The 24,205-nt window shown below is 40.9% G+C and overlaps 1 protein-coding gene across 5 annotated transcripts in view; it reads right to left on the bottom strand.

The window, feature by feature from the left end:
- The window catches only part of BNC2 (basonuclin zinc finger protein 2), a 481,226-nt gene that overhangs the window by 316,674 nt on the left and 140,347 nt on the right, over positions 1-24,205 (bottom strand). For 4 of the 5 annotated variants that reach the window (XM_069576626.1, XM_069576625.1, XM_069576624.1 and 1 more), the window contains exon 2: positions 4,928-5,128. The exons of the other annotated variant lie outside the window; for it this stretch is intronic. In XM_069576626.1, coding sequence (XP_069432727.1) covers positions 4,928-5,128 — 201 coding nt within the window. The remainder of the gene's footprint in view (positions 1-4,927; positions 5,129-24,205) is intronic. 5 annotated transcript variants of the gene reach the window in all.

A 24,205-nucleotide genomic window follows, 5' to 3' on the forward strand; every position in this document is an offset into this window, starting at 1 on the left:
GAGCCTACTAATTCAACAGGCTGAAATTACATGCCTCCTAATATAATATAAATATTTATTTTAGCATCAAGACCGTCAGTTTGGTCAATTTAATCCTTTTTTAGTAAGATGTGATTACTGAAACACACCAACTGGAAGAAGGGGGGTAAAAAGGGAGGAGGGAAAGTACAGAAACCTAGAGATGGCTGATGCCTGGCAGTGAAAGTCATTTTCAAAGACCATTAACTGTCAACTGCTTTACTTCGGGCTCTGGTTAAATAAGAATATACATCCTCTGTTAAAAGGGACAGCTGCACGAGGGGGATAGAGTTAAGAATAAAATGCATTCTATGAACTAGAAGGAAGAATCAAACCACAATATACAATTAGGCATCTGACTTGTAAGAAACACTGCGTATGTGCCTTTTAAACTGTTAGTGAATAAACATTCAAATTATTTGGGGGGGAGCGGGGCAGGTAGGAAGTCAGACAAAATCACCATTTCTACTTGAATATATAGATTCAACCAACGGAAACTGTCGTTGCCTATATGAATAGAAAGAACTAAGAGACTACTGGGAGCAAAATGCATATCGAACCTGCTTTTAAATGGATGCCAGCAATGTTATATGTTTCTGACAATATATTTTATTTATCATTTCTCTGAAATGGGCTAGATTTTATATTAGTGAGAAAGTTTGCTTGATTCTGTCCTATCTCTGGTGAGCAGATGCTCTGGTATTAATGTAAATCACTGATTTAATTTTTAGCTTTCTTGGTTTGCCCCTCACCTATCTAGGAAACGATTTCTCTGGTGATAACTAACACATCATGCTAATGAGAGAATCTAATGCACAATAGAAAAATGTCACTACTAATAATATTTGCATGAAGTTAAATAAAGCAACTGTAGGAGAATGTCAGACAGTTGTTCTTTAACAAGATACAGTTTCACAATGAAATTATGTTGTTAATTTTGTTACATCATTGGGTGAATCCTAAATTACTACATAATGATGCACAGAGTCATTTATAATTCTAACTTAGTATTTCACTCGTGTCTGAAAAGAGACCTTATTAAGGGATTCACGTTTTATTTGAAACAGGTTAAATATACCTCACCAATAATAAAAGGTAAATGCCTCTAGTAACGTGTAAAGCATAAGCTCTAGCCCTTTACCTGTTACAGTTTTATTTCTGAGAAGATTTCAAAATATATTATTAGACTACTGCACCCCTTGAGGCAGTACAAACAATTTTAATTGCTATTCTCTCACACGAACAAAGTATTTACAAAAATGGGAAAAAATCATCATTTAAAGCTTGGTTTAAAACAACAACGATTTCCAAAAGCAGACTTTATTTTCTGCTTTTAACAATACCTTGTGAGGTTAAAATGGGCAAAACAACATTCTAGACTCTAGGAGATGAACAGAAAAGATGAGCAAAGAGTTTCTGGTTATTCTCGACCTGTCACTGATCAAAGTAACCCAAAGAACAACTCCCTTTAGAGAAGTTAAGAGTCATGCCCTTCAAGGTTATCAAGTGTTTGTCTGTATGGGAAAATACTATCCCTTTTGAAAAAAAAATCATACTAAAATATGGAAGAAAAATACAGAGGCAAGAAAATGCAGTCAAATTGTCATATCTTGAACTTTAGGGGAATAGACTTAGTTCCACCAAATCTAAATTGGCTTCAGATTGTGGTATCTTTTTGTTAGAATTAGACAGACTGAAACATTTACATATAAGCAGATCTAACTTTGCTCATACAAAACAAAAGACAAAGATTTTTATATCTCTGCTTCCTAAATTACCCATAGAAGACACAACGCTAGAATATTAAATTTCAGTATTTATGAGCTATCTCCCACTTTAAGTTTTGCTGTAGTTAAATAATACGGATTGTGAATTCTCTATAGTTCAGTTTTGAAACTGGCTAGTCAGTGTTTTCTAATATTTAAAGAAATGATCAGGTAAATCTCGCAGTTTTTATCTTATTACAGAAAACTCTGAAACAAAAAAATGCCCAAAATATTCACTTCATGAGCTAAGTCCATTTTTTTCCTTAGAAATTAAAATAATCTTAATATAGGAAAAATATCTCTAGGCCTTAGAAATATAAAATTCTGCAGTTTTAACTGGACAAACTTTTACCTGTATTAAGACAAATACTGGCTTAATGTATATACTGAGACTAGTATTCCTTGAAACTGTTGGCTTCGCGAGAGATCATGTCAAGAAGTGTCTTCCTTACATTGGCATATACACACATGTACACACACACTGAATCAGCATTGCTGATGAACTATAGGTCAGGAAAATAAACATGTAAATTAAACATGTACAGTACACATTTTAGGATTTACACATAGTTTCAATTCAAGTTTATACAATATTTATACAAACTAAAACATCATCCTGAAGGAGGAAAATAAAACATGTAAACTTATACCCTCTTTAGATGCTTTCCAAAAATGCAGAGGAGGTAAGCATTTAATAACCATGACAGGAAGAAAAACGAGGGAGTTGCCAATTACATCAAAACCAAAAAATAAAGAAAACATACAAAATAAAATAACTACACTTTTTAAAATTGTGATTTTCTCCTTTCATTGTACTACTATTTAGTAAATAGTATAATTAACATTACCTCATATAGCAGCCATAAAGCATAAATTATTTCCCTATATTTCTACTCTTTCAATAGTCAGTGATGCTCACTTTCACACGTATATAAACACAGGTACACACAAGAGATTTTTATGTATCCAGAGAGTGAAACAGCTGGATCAAAGACATCATAATGGTTTAGCTGCACAAGTTTCTCTCTCTGAGCAATTTCAAATTATCTTCCCAATTTTGATCCACCATTTATATAATTTACTTTTCTTTGTTTTTTAGCTAAAATGCTTCGCACAACTTAAAGTCTCCTTAGATTCAAATCTACTTGGAAATGGGCTAGTGCCAAAGAAGCAATCTAACACCATCTATGTGGTTCAATGGCCATTTATCAATTGATCATTATCTCTATCTGGTTTTATTAACTCTTTTCTAGCTAGAGGGAGACCTAAACCAACCTCCCCTTTCAAAACACACACACACAGAGACCACGACCTCCAGTAACAAGAAAACCCTGAAGATGATATCTAATTTTTAAAGTAGAGAACAAGTTATTTGGTCCTAAGGTCAGTGAAAACATACTCTGTATTCCAACCACGAAAAGTCACCCAGGCAGGCAGGGATGTGCTTCAGAAACACACCTCTCAAGGCACCCGGCAGTGGCAAGCCAAAGAATATCTCTGGGAGGAAATGAACTTTTTAACTTGCAAGAATGGGAAATTGCACATAAAGAGTTGCTTATTGGGCTTGTGTTGATTGCATTTAAATCCCAGCTTACTGTATCAGCAGTAATCAGGGTCCCTCTACAGGATATGTCAAAATACACCTTATTCAAATGCGTTTATCCTATCTAGAACTGTGTGATACAACTGTTCACTAGCTAAAGGCTACAAAACTCTGGCTCTCTGTACTACCTTTCGCAGATGTATTTCTAAACTTGTCGTAGGTCTCCAGTCTGGTAAACTGGTTTCTTTCCTTCTTCACTAACACTTTAAAAATCAAATTAACTCAATGAAAGTATTTAGTTCTCATGAACTCCTTACAAACAAAGTAGGTTTCCATAAAAGAAAGTAATTGCAGTATATATATATATATATATATATATATATATATATATATATTTTTTTTTTTTTTTTTTTTTGAGAGAGAGAGAGAGAGAGAGAGAAGCAATACCCATTTCCTAACAACCTCCATCTGCTTAAAATCCCAGTGTACAGTCACACTTTCGTGCTGTGCGGAGGCTAATATCATACTAACTCTTGCTTTGTGTGGGTCTGATGGAGGCTTTTGAAAAGCAAAGACGTGTCTGGGAGGGAGGCACCAGGGAACTTCCCTCCCTCGCTTGAGCACAGTCCAAGATGAAAGTTTCTGGGTTGTTTCCCTTCGCTTCCTCTCCCCCTCGCTCCCCCTCGGAGCCGCAGAGCCAGCGATTGTGCAAGAGGAGCCGGGCGCGCGGGGCGCGTAGGTACCACCAAGCGCACGGTACACGGTACGAGCCGCGGGCTCCGCTGATTAACGAGCAGCCTCCGGCGGCCTTGGGCGGACACGTCGACCCTCCCCGCAGAGCCAGCGGCGGTGCAGCCAGCCGGCCCGAGGACGGCTCTGGGGAGGACGCCAAGGCTGCCGAAGTGTGAGTGCACCGGCCGGCGGGTGGGCGAGCGGGCGGGAGCCGAGCGGGAGCGGCGGGAGCGCAGGGCCAGCGCGCAAGAGGCGGCGGCGGCGGCAGCAGCGGCGGAGGAGCTGGGACCGGCCAGCGGCTCAGCCCGTCACACACGCCGTTCCACCCGCGCCCCTCGGCGGCGCTGCCAGCGGCTCCCACGCAGCCTCCTCTCCCCGGCCGGGGTCGGAGTCAAGCCGCTTCTAGCCCAGGGAAGTCCGTCGGGCAGGGCCGAGGGGCCCCTGTATTTCATGGCCGTGGGGTTGGCAAACCTTACTCTTGAGATAGCAGCCACTTGGATGAAGTGATTAACGCAGATAGATAACATGTCCTGGGTGGGGGGCGGGGGGCGGGGGGGCTTATTATTATTATTATTTAACAGAAAACTAAGAAATAAATGAAGTCTTCCCCTGACCCTGGCTGGACTGTGAAACTTTGCCACAAATGCCTTTCCTTTCTTTTACTTCAGTATCCTTTCCCCCTTTTCTTTTAAGGAGCCCTTAGGGAAGCCGAGAAGTAACCTTGCTCGTTCCAGTAACAATTATGACAAAACAGAACCCAAACTACGAAGTGATCAAGATTTCAAAAATGTTTAGAAAGGAAAATACCAGAAGCAAAAGTACACATAACAATTCAAGGTTTCCTTTAAAAACAGAAAAAGTAACTTACCTGTTGGGACATTCTGAATAAGAGGTTAGTATCAGCGTTTTGCCATGTTCCCATGAACCCTGGTTCAGCTGGAGTCGCTCTGGTTCCGAACTGCATGGAGTTGTCAGTACAGGAGTCTCTTAAAGTCAAGTCTCTTGCCCTCTTTGGCTCTCTGTCTCTCTGTGTCTCTCTTTCTCTCACATCCACTTCTGCCTCTTCTGACTGAAAAGTGAAGGTGGATTTTTGAGCCTCTTGGCAGCCAGTAGCAGGAGTGTAGTGTAGTTAAGAAGCTGGCTGAACTGTGCATTTCATTTGGGAAGGGGGAGATTTGGGGGAGGGAGGGGGTCAGAGCTTCTTTTGCACCTTCTACACAGACACCCCTATCATTTATGCATAGATTGTGACTCCCTGAGCTTGCCTTCGCTCGGTTTAACAGCTGCCTGTCAGGTGTGCAGGCAGCACTGGAGACCCAACCATCAGCTTCAAACTCTCAGCCACTGCATGTTATTGGATAGTAGAGCTGAGAGTCAACTGCACTGTTCCACTGTCAGGCACCGAATGACACCCTGCACTAACCCCTCTCCAGACACACGGAGAGAGAGATACACACTCATGCACACTCCAAGCAGCACTGAGATCAGGGATGGTCCACGGGGCAAGGAGAGGCTGGGGCCCTTCCCAGGGAATTTTTCCCAACAATGCTTTTGGGTATAGCTTGCAGTATCTGACATTAGTCTTTGCTTTAACATTTGTAAACTACTAGACTTAAAAACATTTTTTTTGCCCCTAATTACACTGGAAGAAAGAGAAATACTCAGCTGTAAGAGAATGTGAAGTTGGCTTAGATGTTGTCTAAATGTTAGCTCCTAAAAGAAATAGTATGTGCTGGGCTATTTATAATCACATATAAACTACTGGAGAAAATAATATACATAGTGATGTGACCTTACACTCTAAAAAGTATATAAATAAACCTAGCAGGTTTTTGAACATAGAAGATGCACAATAAACATTTGCAAAATAAATACACACTATTTACTATACAGTTCCCTCGGGGCATTAATTACTCAATTGGATGTTAAACAATAAGAAACTGAATGGAAAAGGAAAAAAGTGTACCTTTTCTTAAAGCTCAGTAAGTAGAAAAAAAAAATCCTTTGTTAAAGTTCCTGGATGAAGCTTCTACAATATCCTTTCAAATCGTAAAAAAGAAAAAGATGAAGAAAAAAAGCCTGTCCCATTTCAGGCGAAAAGTAATGAATATAAAAATTCCATTTTTCATTCAAGATCTCTATAGAAAATTCTATAACATTTTCCAGCCTGATGAAATATAACCTTGATAGCATGTCATATTTTTAATTAAACCCAGTTTAAAACAAAACATCTATTTATTAGATCATATTTATCTACTTTATTTATGGAAAAGCAGAACTGAACAAAATGCACTGTACATAAACAGTAACTCCAAAATGGAAAGCTAAATTCATGTCGTCTCATAAAAGTAGTCAGCAGGAAAAAGCCATCCCTCCTAAACTTAAAATGTAAGGCACATTAATCTTCAACCACCTACAAATACCGAGGACAAATGTACCACTCTCCTTGCTCCTTCTTAACTCAAGAATAACAATAAACCTTACTCTCTGAAACAACAAAAGAAACAGAAAGAGCTTCAATGGCAGCTCAGTGTCATTAGTGGACAATGAGAAAAGATGAGAAAGCGTGCACTGTGTTGACACAAATGTGCCTTCCCCTCTAGAACCGCCATCTCCTGAAAGCTTTTCTGTTAAACTTCCCTCCGGTTCACCACCATTAAGCACAAAAAAGTCTCAAAAGCAGCAAATTCAATATCTGAAGAGAAACAAACAAGAACCCGAAGAATTGTTGCCTTAAAATATATTAAGTCCACCTGTGGTCAATAAAAATATTCTGGAGGGGGTGAAGGCAGAAAAACCCTATGAGTCAATTGTCAACAGTGACTGTACCTTTACAGCTAGCTATTACCCACTTAAACTCCCTCTAAAATTTGCTAGCCTCTTGATTTCTGAAGTGGCACTCAGTGCCTCAGTCAAGCTGCCTGCTCAGCTCCTGACCTTCCCACTAATGGCTGCTATTTGTGGGAGGCTTAAGGACACTGTCAATAGCAAGCTTCCGCCTCGCTCCTTGCAGGCTCTGTTGTATCGCTTTGCCTGTGTGCTCTCTCTTGCCTGCCTCTGGCTCTCCAGCTCTCACCCTGTCGGCTCCCCCTCCTTCCTTCCTCTCTCCTTCACTCCCTCTTCTTCTTTTTCCAGCCCCCACCCCTCCTTTCTTTCAGTGCTATGGTCCTCTCCTTTCCCAAGTATCCCCCTCCCCAGCAACCACACACACACACACACACACACACTAACAACACAAAAATCAACTGGCATGCAGCAGCAAGCACCTGCAGTAATAGACTCTTTTATTAAAACTGTTATTCTGCAAGACTTGAAATTCCCCATGGACTGGGCCATGTCAAAGCCGATATAATTAACTAGAGGCTCAGCAACGGATCAATTACCAGACAAGCAAGTGATAGTGAAATCAATGAAAGATCATCAGCCACATTATCAGTGTTGCAACTCATTAGGGCAAAACTGAGAAATGTGCTCAAAGCGAGCCCAAGCAAGGTGGCATTACAAAACAAAGGGCTAATTTGGAGACCCTGCTGTGAACAATCTGTAACAGAATTAGCCTTTTTTCCCCCTAAACTGCACAACTCTGTAACTAAATGTGACAGACTGAGAGAAGCAGTTTATTAAGACACCAACCCCAAGTTTATTTAGTTCATAAACTCTCTCCTAGAAAATCAATACAGTCTGTACAGGGTTATTAGGCTGACTAGCTAATACATCCAAATCTGGTCTCCCCGGCTGACAAAATGCTACCCAGCCTAGGGAAACTGAGCTCTTTCAGAGGGCAAAGCTTGGGTTGCCCTACATGAAACAAGTTTACAGTGTAAGTAACTAGTACCTGGCATGTAACTACTGTCAAGGCACATGCCTCAAAAGCACCAGTTATCTAAGTTGCTTTTTTTTTCTTTTTACTAAAAATCTATCATGCAATTCTGCACGTGCTAAATGGATTTGATCAAACAAAATTTTAACTTGTTTGTAAGAACAGTCTACAAAGAAGACAAGCTTTCATACGATAACAACCCTGACTTACCAAGAAGTGAATGAACAGGTAAACGAAAACAAAAACCTCAGGCATAAACACATACTGTGCTTTGCAGATTTTAAGTTTCAAACAATCATTTTTAAATCAAGTCCTCAAAATACAAATTTGACTCCTCTAGAAACCTCCAAAATGCTTGATTTGAACTTGCCACTTACTTCCACATAGAAACACAGCATGCAAAGTCCTCAATTCCAGGATAATCTTTTGTCTAGCAATCAGGACACCTATAAGGACAGAAATACAAAAAAATATACACCCACAAGGCACAAACATGACTTTTGAGTTTGTCTACTGGCTATATAGTTTGCAGATTGTAAACTAACTGTCTACAATCATTTGTATTAAAATTACTTAAAACTAGGGGAGTAGAGGCAGGCATCACTTACACAGGTTTCTGCTGTCCTGATCCATGTATTTCCACTGAAAGAATCACAAATACTAAAGGCTGTATGTTGGCTTTCCCACTCTCACTGAGAGTGAGAGACAAACCATGGGAAAAAATACACCAGTTAGGTCTAAATGGCACCCAAGTTAGTAAAGACACTGTGAGAATGTGAATATCTCCATCTCATCACAACATGCAGCGGAAATACACTTATACAAAAGTAAGAAACTCAGATGTAGTTTACAACATTAAAGTAAACTGGAGAACTGAAGAAAAAAACAAAAAGACAATAGTTTTTGGAAGTGATTTCTTATGTTTAAGATGTTTTCACATTTAAAATATCCCAACAAAAGGATTATACTATAAGCATGACTTCAGTGTATCGGCTCTAAGATATTAAATCCTAAACTTCAAAAAAAAAAATTCTTCATTCTCACAAGACTTAAATAAAATCCAACTTATAGATTCCTATAAACAAACATTTGCCCCCTAACTTCTGAGCTGGCATTTACCAAGTATCTCATAGCTCATGTTTTTGAGTCATCTATGAACAAAATTAAATATATATATATTCTAAACCTATACTATAGATACCAATGTTTCAGATAGTAATCAAAAGTTGCAATTACAAAGAAATTTTAGTTTTTAAAACCTTTTTGCATATAACTACATACTGTGCATGTACCCTCAATGAGATCCAATTAGTTACAAAGAATTTGCATTTCAGTTAGTGTGGGATAACAAGACTATAGGGAGGCACAATGCAATTCCACCAGCAGAGTTAGAAAGTGTGTTCTTTCTCTTGTTAGCTCTGTAAGCAATAATTCCCACAACCGACTATTTTAAATGTTACTGATCTTTTCAATATTTGGGTATTGAGATGGGTTAGATTTTTCCCTCCATTTCAAAAAAAAACAAAAAAAAAACACATGTTGGTACAAATATAAGCCACAATGAGCACCTTGAAGAAACAAATGAGCTAAGGATTTTGTTTTGTATGTTTGTATGTGCGATTTTTGGGGGGGCGGGGGTAGGGATACTGTTTGTTTTCTTTTTAATATTCATTATTAATTTCTTTGAAAACACATTGCTTTCTTAAAATAAGTTCCATAAGTGAAGGTAAGGAAGTATCACTGAGACAGTTCTAGAATGTAAATATATGTGGTTTTGCGATAAAGGCATGCATTTAGTACACAGAGAAAGTACTCAAGGATTGTCCTTTTTTCAGCTATGTTTCCAGCAATGTAAATCCTAGGCAAATATCAAATAAATGTACGATTTATAGACACAGTTTAACAAGCATCTCTAGGACTTCCGCTGGTTCACGGAACAATACCTGTAATTCCCTGGGTTCAGTTCAGCAGCTGTTAACAGATTCTGTAATCTGTAATGACAGTAAACTGGCCTTTGCTCTTCTTTTATGCACTATTCATTTTCAAGGCTTGGTTAAGTACAGAGCTGGGTTAAAGATCAGTGGTTTTCCATGTGACACACACTGGTATTCATCTAATGGCTTGTCAAGACAAAACTGTCCTGTTCTTGCCAAAATAATAAAAATGACGCTCCGCATCGCATGACAATCAGCACTTCCTCGTGGTAAAACAACTCAAGCTTTTGTACTTCACTTATTTTATAGAGAAAAAAAATTCTTAAGTAATTGGCTATCCAAACCTATCTGCAGACTTAGGCTGCTCTTCTCAAAGGAGATTTTTATAATGTTATGACCTCTCAACCCTCAATGTGTAAACTAGTTTCTAATCAAATCAGACTTCAGAGTATAAAAAGAATGCTGAAGATTCAAATTCGTATAGCATTAATGTATATAACATAATATATGCAAATTATGCAGAAGCAGCAGGCTGGGCCCAGTCACAGAGGTGGGGGTAACCAATTGAGGAAATGTCATTTTTCCTGAGAACAAAGTATGGGACTTGCTTTGCAACATCTGTTGGGCTGTGTGAAATGTTAACAGATGTCTTAAGTGAAAAAAAGGAAAAAGAATTAATAAAGGAAACCTCCTCTGAACAGATAATCCACCCAAATTTCCATATTCTGGAGAAAAAAAGTTGACAGCAACCTTTTTCCCCTGTGAGACCTGCCATCCCTACCTTATTGTGCAGTTTCATTTTCTATGTGAGGCTAAGGGGGAAAATTTTTTGATTCATTATCAAGAATAGAGATAACGTAAAAACAATAATTTCCACTGAGGTTTTCCCTTTGTGAATAATTATATCATAATCTAAGCTGCCTGTTTTCTCTTGAGTCACATAGGTCATTTGATGGGAGGACAGTGAAAATTCATCCCCCTCTAAAAAAAGAAAAAAAAACACAGAGAAAAGATGAACTATTACTCTGCCCGCATGTTACGGGGGAAAGGAAGGAGGGAAGAAGATTGAAAAGGAGCTCATATGGTATGTTAGTTGCTCAGTCATGTCTGACTCTTTGCGAACCCATAGGCTGTACCCTGACAGGCTCTTCTGTCCATGCAAACCTCCAGACAAGGATACTGGAATGGGTTGCCATTCCCTTCTCCAGGAGATCTTCCCAACCCAAGGATCAAACCCAAGTCTCCTGAACTGCAAGCGGATTCTTTACTATGTGAGCCACCGGGAGTTCGGACACGAACACATCTCCTGGAAAATCCCATAGACAGAGGAGCCTGGTAGGCTACAGTCCATGGGGTCACAAAGAATCAGACACGGAGTGAGCAACTTCACTTCACTACACTTGAAGAGGCCCATCTTCACAAATAAGATTCATCCATCACACCTACATCTCTCCGTCTCCACTGACTCCTAATTTCCTCCCATTACCAGCCTTGTAAGAGTTGAAGTACCTCTCTTTCAACAGCCAAGGGCTCTACAGAAGTCTGATGATCATGAAGAAACATTTTGGATTCTACTAGTTGGATCTCTTTTTTCTTTTTTTAAGAAGTCGCTCAGTCGTGTAGGACTATTTGTGACCCCATGGACTTGTCCATGGAATTCTCCAGGTCAGAATACTGGAGTGGGTAGCCTTTCCCTTCTCCAGGGGATCTTCCCAACCCAGGGATCGAACCCAGGTCTCCCGCATTGCATGTGGATTCTTTACCAGCTGAGCCACAAGGGAGGTCCTGGATTCCTGCATTTAAATTTTGAGGAAATCAGAAAACTTTTTTCAGATTCTCATTCGTGTATTAATTTACTGGATGATCTAGGTAAACTTGAATGCAATTGCCTTTAAATCTAGATTTAAATGATGAAGCATGTCTGCCAACTACTGAATCTAACCCTGTGTCTGCTCCTTATGGATGTACTGAACTATGCACCTGTATTCTTCAATAAATCTTTCTCTTTGGAGACAACAATCTTATTACTTATTCTCTAAAAACTTGGGACATAAATTTGGGTTAACAGCTCATAGATTAATTAATTTAAAATGCAGTTCAAGATCTTTACAGATTCAAATGAAGGAAGAGAAAAAAAAAAACGGTCTGCCCCCTTGGATTGCCAGTCTCAATCACTGGCCCCTCTCTGCTCTATGAGTCTGTGTTAAAATTGTACATGTTATGTCCTATTTACAACTACGCCCTCACTAGATGGCTCTGGCAGCCTGGACTGGGCATTTCAACATATAGAAACCTCAGCCAGGAGAGCCGGTGAAGATCTCGGGACAAGAAAGGCAGGCGTGCCTTTGGGTTTTGGTGAGCCTGGTTTTTGCCAAAGCAGCGTGGGTATTAAACCACGCTCTGGTGTTTACTCACACGAATATCACATTAGAGCACATGACCAGAAAATAACAACAATAACTGTTGACCCAAAAAAATTGATCACTTGCACTGAGGGAAAAGCTTGTACACTGAAAAAGCAGCACTATGCGATCTCAGAGTGTGGGGAAGACGAGCCTCCTAAAATGAAGTTTGAACAGGGCAGAGATTTAAGTAACTTTCGGCAGTGGCAGGCACATGTCCCGTTAGCAAAAGCTACCTAAGCACCCCATCGTTCCCTTGCGAAAGGGAGAAGCCATTCTGGTTGACACTTGTCTCAGCACCAATTGGCACAATCCGTATGATACAGCATCTGCTGACAGCCTAATCAGGGGCTCGATTTCAGGGAAACACAGCAAGGATGTGTTTTCAGGGACATGTCCAAATGCCATAATCCCTTGATACACTATAAAAAAATAAAAATAAAGAGAACTTGGACAGGGTGTGGTGGATGAGGTAGTTTATAAGATGTTAGGGAAATGATGAATCCTTAGAATCAGGCTATTTGCAGATCCAAAGCATCTGAGGTCAGCATGAATCTCAGCCTTCAAGGGAAAAAAAAAAAAAATCAAACATGTTACCTACCCTGTTTGGACTTAAAGACAGAAAAATGAGTTTATTCATCTTTTTTCAGCTACAGACAGTGACAATGGCTTCTTCCTACCATAACCTGAAGTCCATGTTTTATGAGAAAGTCTAGAGGAAAATGACAAGTAACATGTTTCCTTAAACAAGCATACAGCAGGCAATTATTTTTGTATGACCAGGAAGAGCTGTAAAGATAGTGCTAATTTCTCTATTTACTTCCTTCTAAAGTCCAAAGACCTGAGAAACTGGCAGCCCCAGTGAAGTTATCATAATAATAGTTCAAATTACTGTCCTGAAGGAAGATTGAGACTGACAGACACCCAGTTAACCCAACTCTTGCTTTCAGAGCTGTCACAGAATAAAGCAACTATGCTGAAGGTATCCCCTTACATGAAATTCACAAACCTAAAAAATTAGTGTAAAAATAAAAAAATTTTGAAGTTTCATAAATTTCAGGAAAAAACAGAGGCTCTATCATGTATGTACATATCTAAATGAAAACATGTTAAAACAAAGCAATTTTGAATGCTGAATGCAGCTGAAGATTGTCTTCAAAATTAAGGAACTCGATGCTAGAAACTCATTAACAGCATATTAAAAACAGAAAGAATTAACAGTTAACAGAGTTCTGAAAAGTGATATGACATTTGGTGAGCAGTAATGTTTGTAAGGGACTGCAAGGAGATCCAACCAGTTCATTCTGAAGGAGATCAGCCCTGGGTGTTCTTTGGAAGGAATGATGCTAAAGCTGAAACTCCAATACTTTGACCACCTCATGCGAAGAGCTGACTCACTGGAAAAGACTCTGATGCTGGGAGGGATTGGGGGCAGGAGGAGAAGGGGACGACAGAGGATGAGATGGCTGGATGGCATCACCGACTCGATGAACTTGAGTTTGAGTGAACTCCGGGAGTTGGTGATGGACAAGGAGGCCTGGCGTGCTGCGATTCATGGGGTCTCAAAGAGTCAGACACGACTGAGCGACTGAACTGAACTGAACGTTTATAAGGAGGGGCTTCCCTTGGTGGCTCATCAGTAAAGAATCTGCCTGCAATGCAGGAAACCTGGGTTTGATCTCTGGGTCAGAAAGAACCCCTGGAGGAGGGCATGGCAACCCATTCTAGGACTCTTGCCTAGAGAATCCCACGGACAGAGGAGCCTGGCGGGCTGCAGTCCACAGGATCGCAGAGTTGGACACCACTGAAGCGACTAAGCAGCAGCAGCAGTGTCAATAAGAGGCACAAGGAAAGCCTCTGAGGGCCAGGTAATGTCCGGTGCATGCATGCATGCTGAGTTGCTTCAGTCCTGTCTGACTCTTTGGGACTACTTTGGGACTACTGTCTGACTCTTCGTCTGACTACTGCCATTCACAGTGGCAGTAGTAAACTGTTAGACCTGAAGTATACCACCCGTACAGAAAAGTGTACAAACCATATGGGTATACAGGTTGGTGAATTTTCACAAAGTGATCCTACTCAGAACCACCAACTAGATGGAGATACAGGACATTGGGGCTTCCCAGTTAAATGGTACTACTACTGAAAATGGTGAAAACAATAAATGAGAACTATGTAAAAGAAAGGAAAAAAAGGAGAAAAAAAAAAAATAAGGGGGGAGTAGGAGAGAAAAGGGAAGAGGCCAAAGAAGGGAGATACATGATCACATTCACAAACTATTCATGTAACTGCCACTAAATGTACTGCTAGCAATGGCTTTTTTGAAGATAAGAAGTGTGACCGTGAAGTAAATACCTGAGTTTCACAAAATAAGTATGACTGTGAAAGCCAGAAAAAGGGAGGGAGGCAGAATACTTGCGTGTGCGTTAACTTAGCTAGGTGATGCAAGACTGGGAGTGTATCCAAGAGGCTTAAACACATCTCAACTTGAGAAGCATCAACCCCACAATAGGGGACCCTGAAACATGCCTGCCCACCTCGTTCGCTGAGCCTGTCCTCTGACTTGTAATTATGGCTATTTGGAGTGGACATTGAGCATGCCTATTGAGAGACTGGGGAGAAAATTACACATACTCTACAGACAGTATTATCTGGAGACACTGAGGACATGAAAACATATTGAAAAAACACTGCAAATAAATTCCTCTAACCACCTAGACACATTGTAAGAGTTAAAAGTCTTCAAGGCTGACAGTATCCAGCCATCAAATAAACAAATCCTGGAGAGAACAGAAGTAACTCACTGGGAAAAGCTGAATAATTTGCTAATTGATAAGTCATATACTTCTTTTGCCCTGACTAGCTCGGTTTCTAGCTCCCTTTTCTTTCACATGTTATTAAGACACACATTTTCAACTAAGTATTTTTAGCCAGTGTTAGGGAATACTGATCAAAGCCCTACTTGCCAAATACAAGGTGTGTGGAACATGAAAGTTAAGACACAGACCCTATTCATGAGAAGTTTATAATCTAGTACAGGAGATAAGCCAGCATGCTTATCTGGCTAAGCAACCTTAACGAAACACAGAACATCTTAAGATAGTGGCCAAAGGGTATAGGACTTAACAAAAGGAGATTCCTTCTAGCTGGTGTGGAAGGAGGAAATTTCCAAGCAGAGGCAGCATCTGCACTGGAACTTAACTGACAGTATTCCTAGAAAAGTGGTCCAGCTGAACTGGAAAGTAAGGTGGGTCTGTGTAAAACAATGAAGAATGAAAGGGGTGGACTGCTCAATGGGAACTATTATACTGAAAAGGGTCTGGTATGCCACTAGGCTGTGCATGCCCACTCAGTCATATCTGACTCTTTGGGACCCCATAGACTGTAGCCCACCAGGCTCTTCTGACCAGGAGGTTATCCAGGCAAGCATACTGGAGTGGGTTGCCATTTCCTCCTCAAGGGAATCTTCCCAATCCAGGGATCGAACCCATATCTTCTGCATTGGCAGGTGGATTCTTTACCATTCAGCTACGTGGGAAGCCAACACCACTTGGAAGAGATGCTATTTATCCCATCATCCATCAACAGTAAAGACTGCTGAAAGCATCTCACCAGCAGCACAGTGTGATCATTACTATACTGGCAGAAGATTTACCGAGCAATAGCATGACAGACAGACAGATGGACTGAAGTGTGAAAAGACAGAAGTGAAGACATCAATTAGCAAGCTACTATAACAATCTGGGTAAAAAGGCTACAGGCAATAAGCCTGGAGAAAAAAGGGCAAGATGCAACATGGAGGTAAAAATCCAGGGGACAAGAATGATAACATGCGTAACAAAGGGAAAGAGTCAAAGATGACACAAAAGCCCTGAAATTTTGAGCATGGGAAAACAGTAGCACTCTCAACAGACATGGGAGTGAACAAGGTGGTGGGAATATATAGTAAGCTCAGTTTGAGAAAACAGTTGATCATCTGGTGTCTAGGCAATTAGAAACGTTTAGAAAATAGGTTGACACCGCAGTGTCAGATCTGAGAGTCATCAACAGAGAAGTGACCCAAAAAGTAAAAGAAAGTGGCCAAGGTAAGCATCTTGGGATGCTTATTTTGGAAGAAGATGCTTATTGTGGGATGGCTACTGTGGGAGAAGACAGAAGGAACAACATCAACAGGGGTATTGTGATGGTTCTGTATTCTCAATGGCAAGAGAAGTCAGCATTCAGAGAGGTTTAAATATTCTAAGAAACCACACTACTTCCTTTAGAGTACAGTAAAGCCAAGTGTCAAGATTGCTGGGAGAAATATCAATAACCTCAGATATGCAGATGACACCATCCTTATGGCAGAAAATGAAGAGGAACTAAAAAGCCTCTTGATCAAAGTGAAAGAGGAGAGTGAAAATGCTGGCTTAAAGCTCAACATTCAGAAAATTAAGATCAAGGCATCTGGTCTGATCACTTCATGGCAAATAGATGGGGAAACAGTGTCACACTTTATTTTTGGGGGCTCCAAAATCACTGCAGATTGTGATTGCAGTTATGCAATTAAAAGACGCCTACTCCTTGGAAGAAAAGTTATGACCAACTTAGACAGCATATTCAAAAGCAGAAACATTACTTTGCCAACAAAGGTCTGTCTAGTCAAGGCTATGGTTTTTCCAGTAGTCATGTATGGATGTGAGAGTTAGACTGTGAAGAAAGCTGAGCGCCGAAGAATTGATGCTTTTGAACTATGGTGTTGGAGAAGACTCTTGAGAGTCCCTTGGACTGCAAGGAGATCCAACTAGTCCCTTCTGAAGGAGATCAGCCCTGGGATTTCTTTGGAAGGAATGATGCTAAAGCTGAAACTCCAGTACTTTGACCTCATGCGAAGAGTTGACTCATTGGAAAAGACTCTGATGCTGGGAGGGATTGGGGGCAGGAGGAGAAGGGGACGACAGAGGATGAGATGGCTGGATGGCATCACTGACTCGATGGACGCGAGTCTGAGCGAACTCCGGGAGTTGATGACAGACAGGGAGGCCTGGCGTGCTGCGATTCATGGGGTCACAAAGAGTCGGACACGACTGAGCAACTGAACTGAACTGAAAGCCAAGTGTAGTAATAAGTAGTAGTAAATGTAGTAAGAGCAAAACAAAGTACATAGGGATGATAAATACCAAAGTCAGAATCCTGCTTTAGGCTAGGAGGGCGGGTCTTGGACTGAGGAAATGGCAGTGGGTACAATGTAATTATAGGGCTTCCCAAGTGGTGCTAGTGGTAAAGAACCCGCCTGCCAATGCAGACAGACATAAGAGATGTGGGCTCAATCCCTGGGTCGGGAAGATCCCCTAGAGAAGGAAATGGCAACCCACTCCAGTATTCTTGTCTGGAGAATCCCATGGACAGAGGAGTCTGGTGGGCTGCGGTCCATAGGGTCGCACAGAGTTGGACATGACCAAGCAACTGAGCACACACACACAATGTAACTGGGATGGTAACCAGGGGCTGAGATGTATTTGTACATTATTAGTTCTTAAGCTTAAGAAAAATGGGTGTTAATCATACCATTCCTCATACATATTTGTAGTTGCAATGTTATATTCTGTATTGTAAGAGAGATGTCTTCATGGGCAAATAGGTATAGAAATTATGTAATCTAGACTGGAAAGAAGAAGAAGAAAACAGAAGCTATTCCATGGAAAAATTTTGCAAAGAAAGCAAGTAAAGTAAGAGAAAGTGGTCTGAGAGTCTGCAGGGCTTGGGAGAAGTTAGTTGTGTTCCTGTGTAGATGGTTTGTTTTTCACTATGGGAGGTGAAGGGAAGAGTCTATTACAGGCAAAGGGGATGAAACCAGGGGAAAACAGGATACTGAAGATCTAAGCCAGAGGGAAAATCATATAAAAAGGGTTTTAGGAGAGCATGAGATCAAGAGCACAAATGAATAGGGTACCCCTAGACTTCCCTGGTGACCTAATGGCTGAGATGCCGCAGTCCCAGTGCAGGGGGCCTGGGTTCACTCTCTGGTCAGGGAACTAGATCACACTTGCAGCAACGAAGAGTTCACATGCCACAGCTAGAAAGCCCACATACAGCAACTAAGACCTGGCACGGCCAAAGGAATATTTTTTTTAAAAGGAGGAGAAAAAAAAAAAAATTTTTTTTTTCCCCAAAAAACGAAAGGTAAGAGAAAAAAATTCTGTGGTGGAAAAAAAAAATACACACACACACATATATATCAAAAGAGGTCATGTAAAATGCTAATTTCCTATCTCCCCCACTAAACTGTACAGTTGTTGAAAGAAAGAGTTTTATCTATTGTTGTTAAGCCAGGGCCCACCAGAGTGCTTAACACATAGTAAATGCTCAGTAAATGATAGCTACACAAAGGATATGATCATCTCAGAAAAGATGAGGGCATTAGCTGAGAGAGACGGGGCAGGAAGACACCAAGGACTGACGAGAGAGGAGAGAGCGACATGAAACTCTGAACTTGTGAAGGATAAAAGCAATGGCAAACTGCAGAAGGGCTCAGCCTTGTTTCCTTCAAAACTGTGACAAGTTACAAGCAAGCAGACTGGGTTCAAGAAATATAGCTCCCATTTCTCATCTGGGAAGTGAAATGCTTAGAACCAGCAAGGCAATCTTAATACAAAACTGAAAAATGCCTGGTTCCAAATGTACCAACACTAACTTGCAATAATACACCTACATCTTTGCCTTATAGCATTCTTATAGGATTTAGTTCTGATCAAGACTTGAAAAAAATTGTTTAATTTTTATTTAGGTGTCTCCAATTCTAAGTGTTTACCACCTGCATTTTTTTAAACACTTATGAACCAGCTAATGAAATTCCCCAAAGCAAACAAAAATCAAAAAATGTCATGCTTTCTCTGGATATATGCCCAGGAGTGGGATTCCTGAGCCATATGGTAGCTCTATTTTTAGTGTATGCAGTCTCCATACTGTTCTCCATAGTGGCTGTACCAGTTTACATTCCCGCCAAGAAAAGATACACACACTCCAATGTTCACTGCGGCACTATTCACAATAGCCAGGACATGCAAGCAACCTAAATATCCATCAACAGAGGGATGGATAAAGAAGATATGGTACATACATACAGTGGACTATTACTCAGCCATAAAAAAGAAGGAAATAATGCCTTTTGCTGCAACATGGATGGACCTAGAGATTGTCATACTGAGTGAAGTCACAGAAAGGCAAATATCATATATAACTTATATATAGAATCTAACAAGGTACAAATGAACTTATTTACAAATCAGAAATATAGATACGCATGTAGAAAATAAACTTAAGGTCACCAGGGGATAAGGAAGGGGAGAGATAAACTGGAAGACTGGGACTGACATATACACACTACTATAAAAACAGATTAACGAATAAGGACCTACAGTGTAGCACAGGGAACTCTACTCAGTACTCTGTAACGATCTATATGGGAAAAGAAACTGAGAAAGAGCGGATATGTGTGTATGTATCAACAGATTCACTTTGTTGTTACTGTGGAAATTAACACAATATTGTAAATCAAGGAAACACCAATAAAAATATGTTCTTAAAAAAGCGATGCTGTGCCCCATCTGTGACCTGAACGAAGGACTGGAAGACGTGGAATAATGTCCCTGGATTAGCGAACACAAGAGGAGGCTGAGGGGAGCACCCCTTCCTGCGATTGGTATTCAGAGCTGCAACCATGGGCCAAAGCCCCCCAGCTCTCTGCACCATCAGTCTCCAGGCACTCTCAGAACAGTATCCCTCTAGAGAACAGGGAAACACTGAGTCACCTGGCCAACCTGTGCCACCGCCAAACAGTCACCTCAGGGACCTGGACAAAGACATTCATCCGCTGCGCTGGCAGCCACTCCAACCTGCCCTCCTAACCTAGTCCTTTCTGTGGGGACCACTGTCTAAGCAACCTGTCATAGAGCTTTATAAAGCAGCATTAATACTGTGGGCCAAAATGAGATTGATCTCTGAGCTTCGTGGCCTCCTGTTGTCAACAGTGCATTATAAAACCAATACTAAATACTTTATAAACAGGTCTCCCTACAGTGTATTAGACAAACAGTGCATACTTCATGCCCCATCGCTGGTAGCCACATATCCATCAGATGAATAAATTATTTATTAGGTGCTCAGAAGTACAATAAGAGTCAATAAACTAACTTCTAAATACTTTTAGGCTACTATTTCATTGGAAATTGTACCTGAACAAAGAAGGCCAACCCACTCCCTGAACGGGGCATGGGCGTTTTCTGGCCATCCCATGTGCCCTATTAGAAGGAAGCACAGGCCACATACACGAGACGGGACACATATTTCTGGGACTGAAAACCGTCTTGGTTAATGAATTTACAAAAAGAGCACCACCCAACCCTATGCTCGTTTTCTTTCTTTTCCATATAGTCTTCTCCGGTCCTGCCAACCTTGGTGACAACTCAGGGAAATTAAAATTGGTGGGAACATTTCACCCTGAGTCAGACCCAATGACAACCACCACCACTCAAGCTTGGTATCGGACATCTCCAAAGAAACTAACCAATGGCTTGCATGTACCAAGCTCTCTGCTACATGCACAGCATAGAATTTGGGACTCACAAATCTCAGGCTTCAAGTGGCACTTCCACCCCCCCCCCCCAATTTTCAGTTCAAGGTCCCGAGACTGTAGCCTCCCAATGATACAGTCCCTCGTGCCCAGTACAATATCATCAGTTCTCTCTTTCCAGGTTCCACCCCTCTGAAAGAAAATGACCTTATGTTCAAGAATGTATTTCAGCCCTTCAAGAAGGAATTTCTTCAGCTGGGAGTTATTTCCCAAACTATCAGAGGCGTGGACCTTTGTGTAGCATTGCGGATGCCATGGTTTCACATGCTGGCCACATTAATACTGGAGAGCAAGCATCTGTAACCCACAGCTGAGTGTGCTCCAGCCCCAAAGCACCCGCAAGGCTGATGCCAATGCAAACCACTCTTCCCATCCCACATCTGAACCACACTGGTTTTCTCCAGGAGCCAGAGGCTAAGATACAGTGCTGAAAATGAAGATTCTTGGGTTCTTTCCATTCACATGATGGATATAGAGTATTGAGAAGAATATAGCCAGGGGGACTGGCTCTTTTTCTTCTCTCCCCTTCCATACTAAATGAATAAACCATCCAGAGGCTTACAGTGTCTAATGGTGTTCCAAAATATCCCAAGGGAAAAATCCAAATGGATAAATATAGAGATGTCTACACACAAGTTTTGGTCTTTCTTCTTAAAGTTTTACCCCCTTGTTTTTTGTTGTTGTTGTTTTAATTGCTAAGTTGTGTCCAACTCTTTTGAGACCCCATGGACTCTAGCCCACCAAGCTTCTTGGTCCACGGGATTTCCCAGCCAAGAATACTGGAGTGGGCTGCCTTTCCTTCCTGACGCAGGGATCGAACCCACATCTCCTGCGCTGCAAGTAAATCCTTTACCATTGAGACACCTGGGAAGCCCTTTATCCTCTTTAGCTGGCATTTTTAAGGTTGGAAAATATTTAACATGGGTAGGAAAAGTAAGTGGAAATAAAGAAGAAACATGGCAGAGACCTCCACTTTCTCACTTTCTCAAAGAAACCACCTTGACTCCTAGAAATAATGAAAGAGCTGATGTAAAAATGTAAGACAAGACTAATTTCTGGCATTGCTTTTGCTACTACAACCACTACAGCTAAGATGATTATTCATATTAATGAGCTTGGTGTGTAGATAAACTATCAAGGATGCAGTCTCTGACCTCAAGTACTTATCTCTGTCTTTTGGGATTTACCCCTCCTGCTACACTTACTTTTATTCTTCATACCCTTTGCCCAGAGGAAGCGATCATCACTCAGGGCTTGGAGCACTTCCATGGGTGGGGTTTAAATATGGCAACAAAAAGGGAGAGAACTTTTGCCCTTGGGCAAAGACACTGTCCTTGCCCAAGAGCTCAAGATGTCTAGTTTGTGACAAAAAAGAAATAGAAACTCCCTGTGAAATTTTGATGGTGGCCTCACTGAGCTCTATCAGGAAAATCAGATAAAGTGTGAAAGTATTCCAGGGCTCTATCATATCAAGCAGGGCATCCACACAACTGTATCAGGGCATATAAATGAGCTAATATTAGATAACAGTCATGATCCACTCTTTATACTCAGCTATTTGTGTTCTGTGTGCTTATAAAGCTGGTCAGAGATATCCACAATCAGTTGTGCCCAAGTGGTTCTGCAGTCAGATTACATAGGTGTGAATACCTATGGAACCTTTTAATAATCACGTGACTTTGGCAAGTTACTTATTAGTTTTCCAAAGCCAAAATTCCTCATCTATAAAAAGGAAATAATACTAGGCTCACCAAAGTGCTGTGAAAATTAAGCATTTTGATTAGTGCCAAAGGTCTAGCTGAGTGCCTAGCATTTAAGTACTCAATAAATATTAGGTGCTGCGTATATACGTATGAGAAGAGATTCCTAACCAGAAGCCCTCCGGCCAAGTTTGTTTTGCTTGGCTCCCTTCATGTGTGTGTATGGGTGTGCAAGTATGTTTAATTCATAGTCAATATGCTTTAAAAAATCAAGAATTTTTAAATGAAAACTATGGATTCCCAGCTTTTGGGAACAGGGCAAGTATCAAGGAACTAAAGACAGAGCAGTCAGTAGAAATCTGTGTTCCTTCACGACAAAAGTCCACCCAGGTGGAGCAGAAGCCATTCCTTTTTGTGCTCACAGATGGGCATCCTGATAGCTCAATGGGTAAAGAATCTGCCTGCAATGCAGGAGACCCTGGTTCGATTCCTGAGTTGGGAAGATCTGCTGGAAAAGGGATGGGCTGCCCACTCCAGTATTCTTGGGCTTCCCTGGTGGCTCAGCTGGTAAAGAATATACCTGCAATGCAGGAGCACTGGGTTCAGTTCCTGGGGAGGGAAGATCTGCTGGAGAAGGGAAAGGCTACCCATTCCAGTATTCTGGCCTGGAGAATTCCATGGACTGTATAGTCCATGGGGTCACAAACAGTCAGAAACAACTGGATGATTTTCCCAACCCAGGGGTTGAACCTGTGTCTCTTGCATCTCCTGCATTGATAGGTGGATTCTTTACCCCTGTGCCACTTGAGAAGCCCGAATACTAAATTATAAGACCACAACAAAAGACGTTTAGAAAACTGACTGACTCCCATTGCTTTGCTATACAAACAGGGAAACTGAGGCAAAGGAACAAAATAAGCTGGAGGCAGGCTGAACTGTTTTAGAAGGCCTGCGTTTCCCAAACTACTTTTACATCAAGTTTAAAGCAGAGGTGAAGAGGACTGAGAATCCAGTAGTATACCAGGCCACTCAGTTGACTTGTGAGAACCAACCATTAAACTTTTACAAATTTTACAAGCCAGTTGACTTTACAGTGGAAATTCACACCAGCAAAAGGGACAGATCAGAGCTCCCCTACCCCCATGAACTAGCTGTGAGACATATACAGACACATCACTGCTTAAGACTCTGACACTTGGCTGTTGAGCACCTTCACATGACGCACACGTACTTCATTCTAAAGATGTGGTAATTTTGAAGAATATGAATAGAACCAAACCAAACCCTTAAGAGTTACAGAATAAAACAAATCTACGCCTAGGTTTGGAGTACTCAGTATGTCCAAGGCTTTGTGATATTAAGTTTTCTTATATCCTCAATAAGTTTTCTAGAAGTTAAAACTACAGTAAGATCTCAGCATCCAGAGCTCATAGGAAATTAATTGTTCTTGATAGGCAAAGAATCTGGAGGGTGCTACTTTATATTTATTGAGCACCTGTTGTGTGCCAGGTACCGTGGAAAGCATAAAGTATTTTTCCATATGTTCTTCACAGAGCCTATGAGATAGATCTTATTATTCTCATTTTATCAATAAGGAAACTGAAACTAAGAAAGTTGACTCACTTTGCCAAGGTCTTAAATTAAGTGTCAAAGTTGGGATTCAAAACCAAGTTGGTCTA

This window comes from Ovis canadensis, chromosome 2 (assembly GCF_042477335.2).
Source record: "Ovis canadensis isolate MfBH-ARS-UI-01 breed Bighorn chromosome 2, ARS-UI_OviCan_v2, whole genome shotgun sequence".
NCBI lineage: Eukaryota > Metazoa > Chordata > Mammalia > Artiodactyla > Bovidae > Ovis > Ovis canadensis.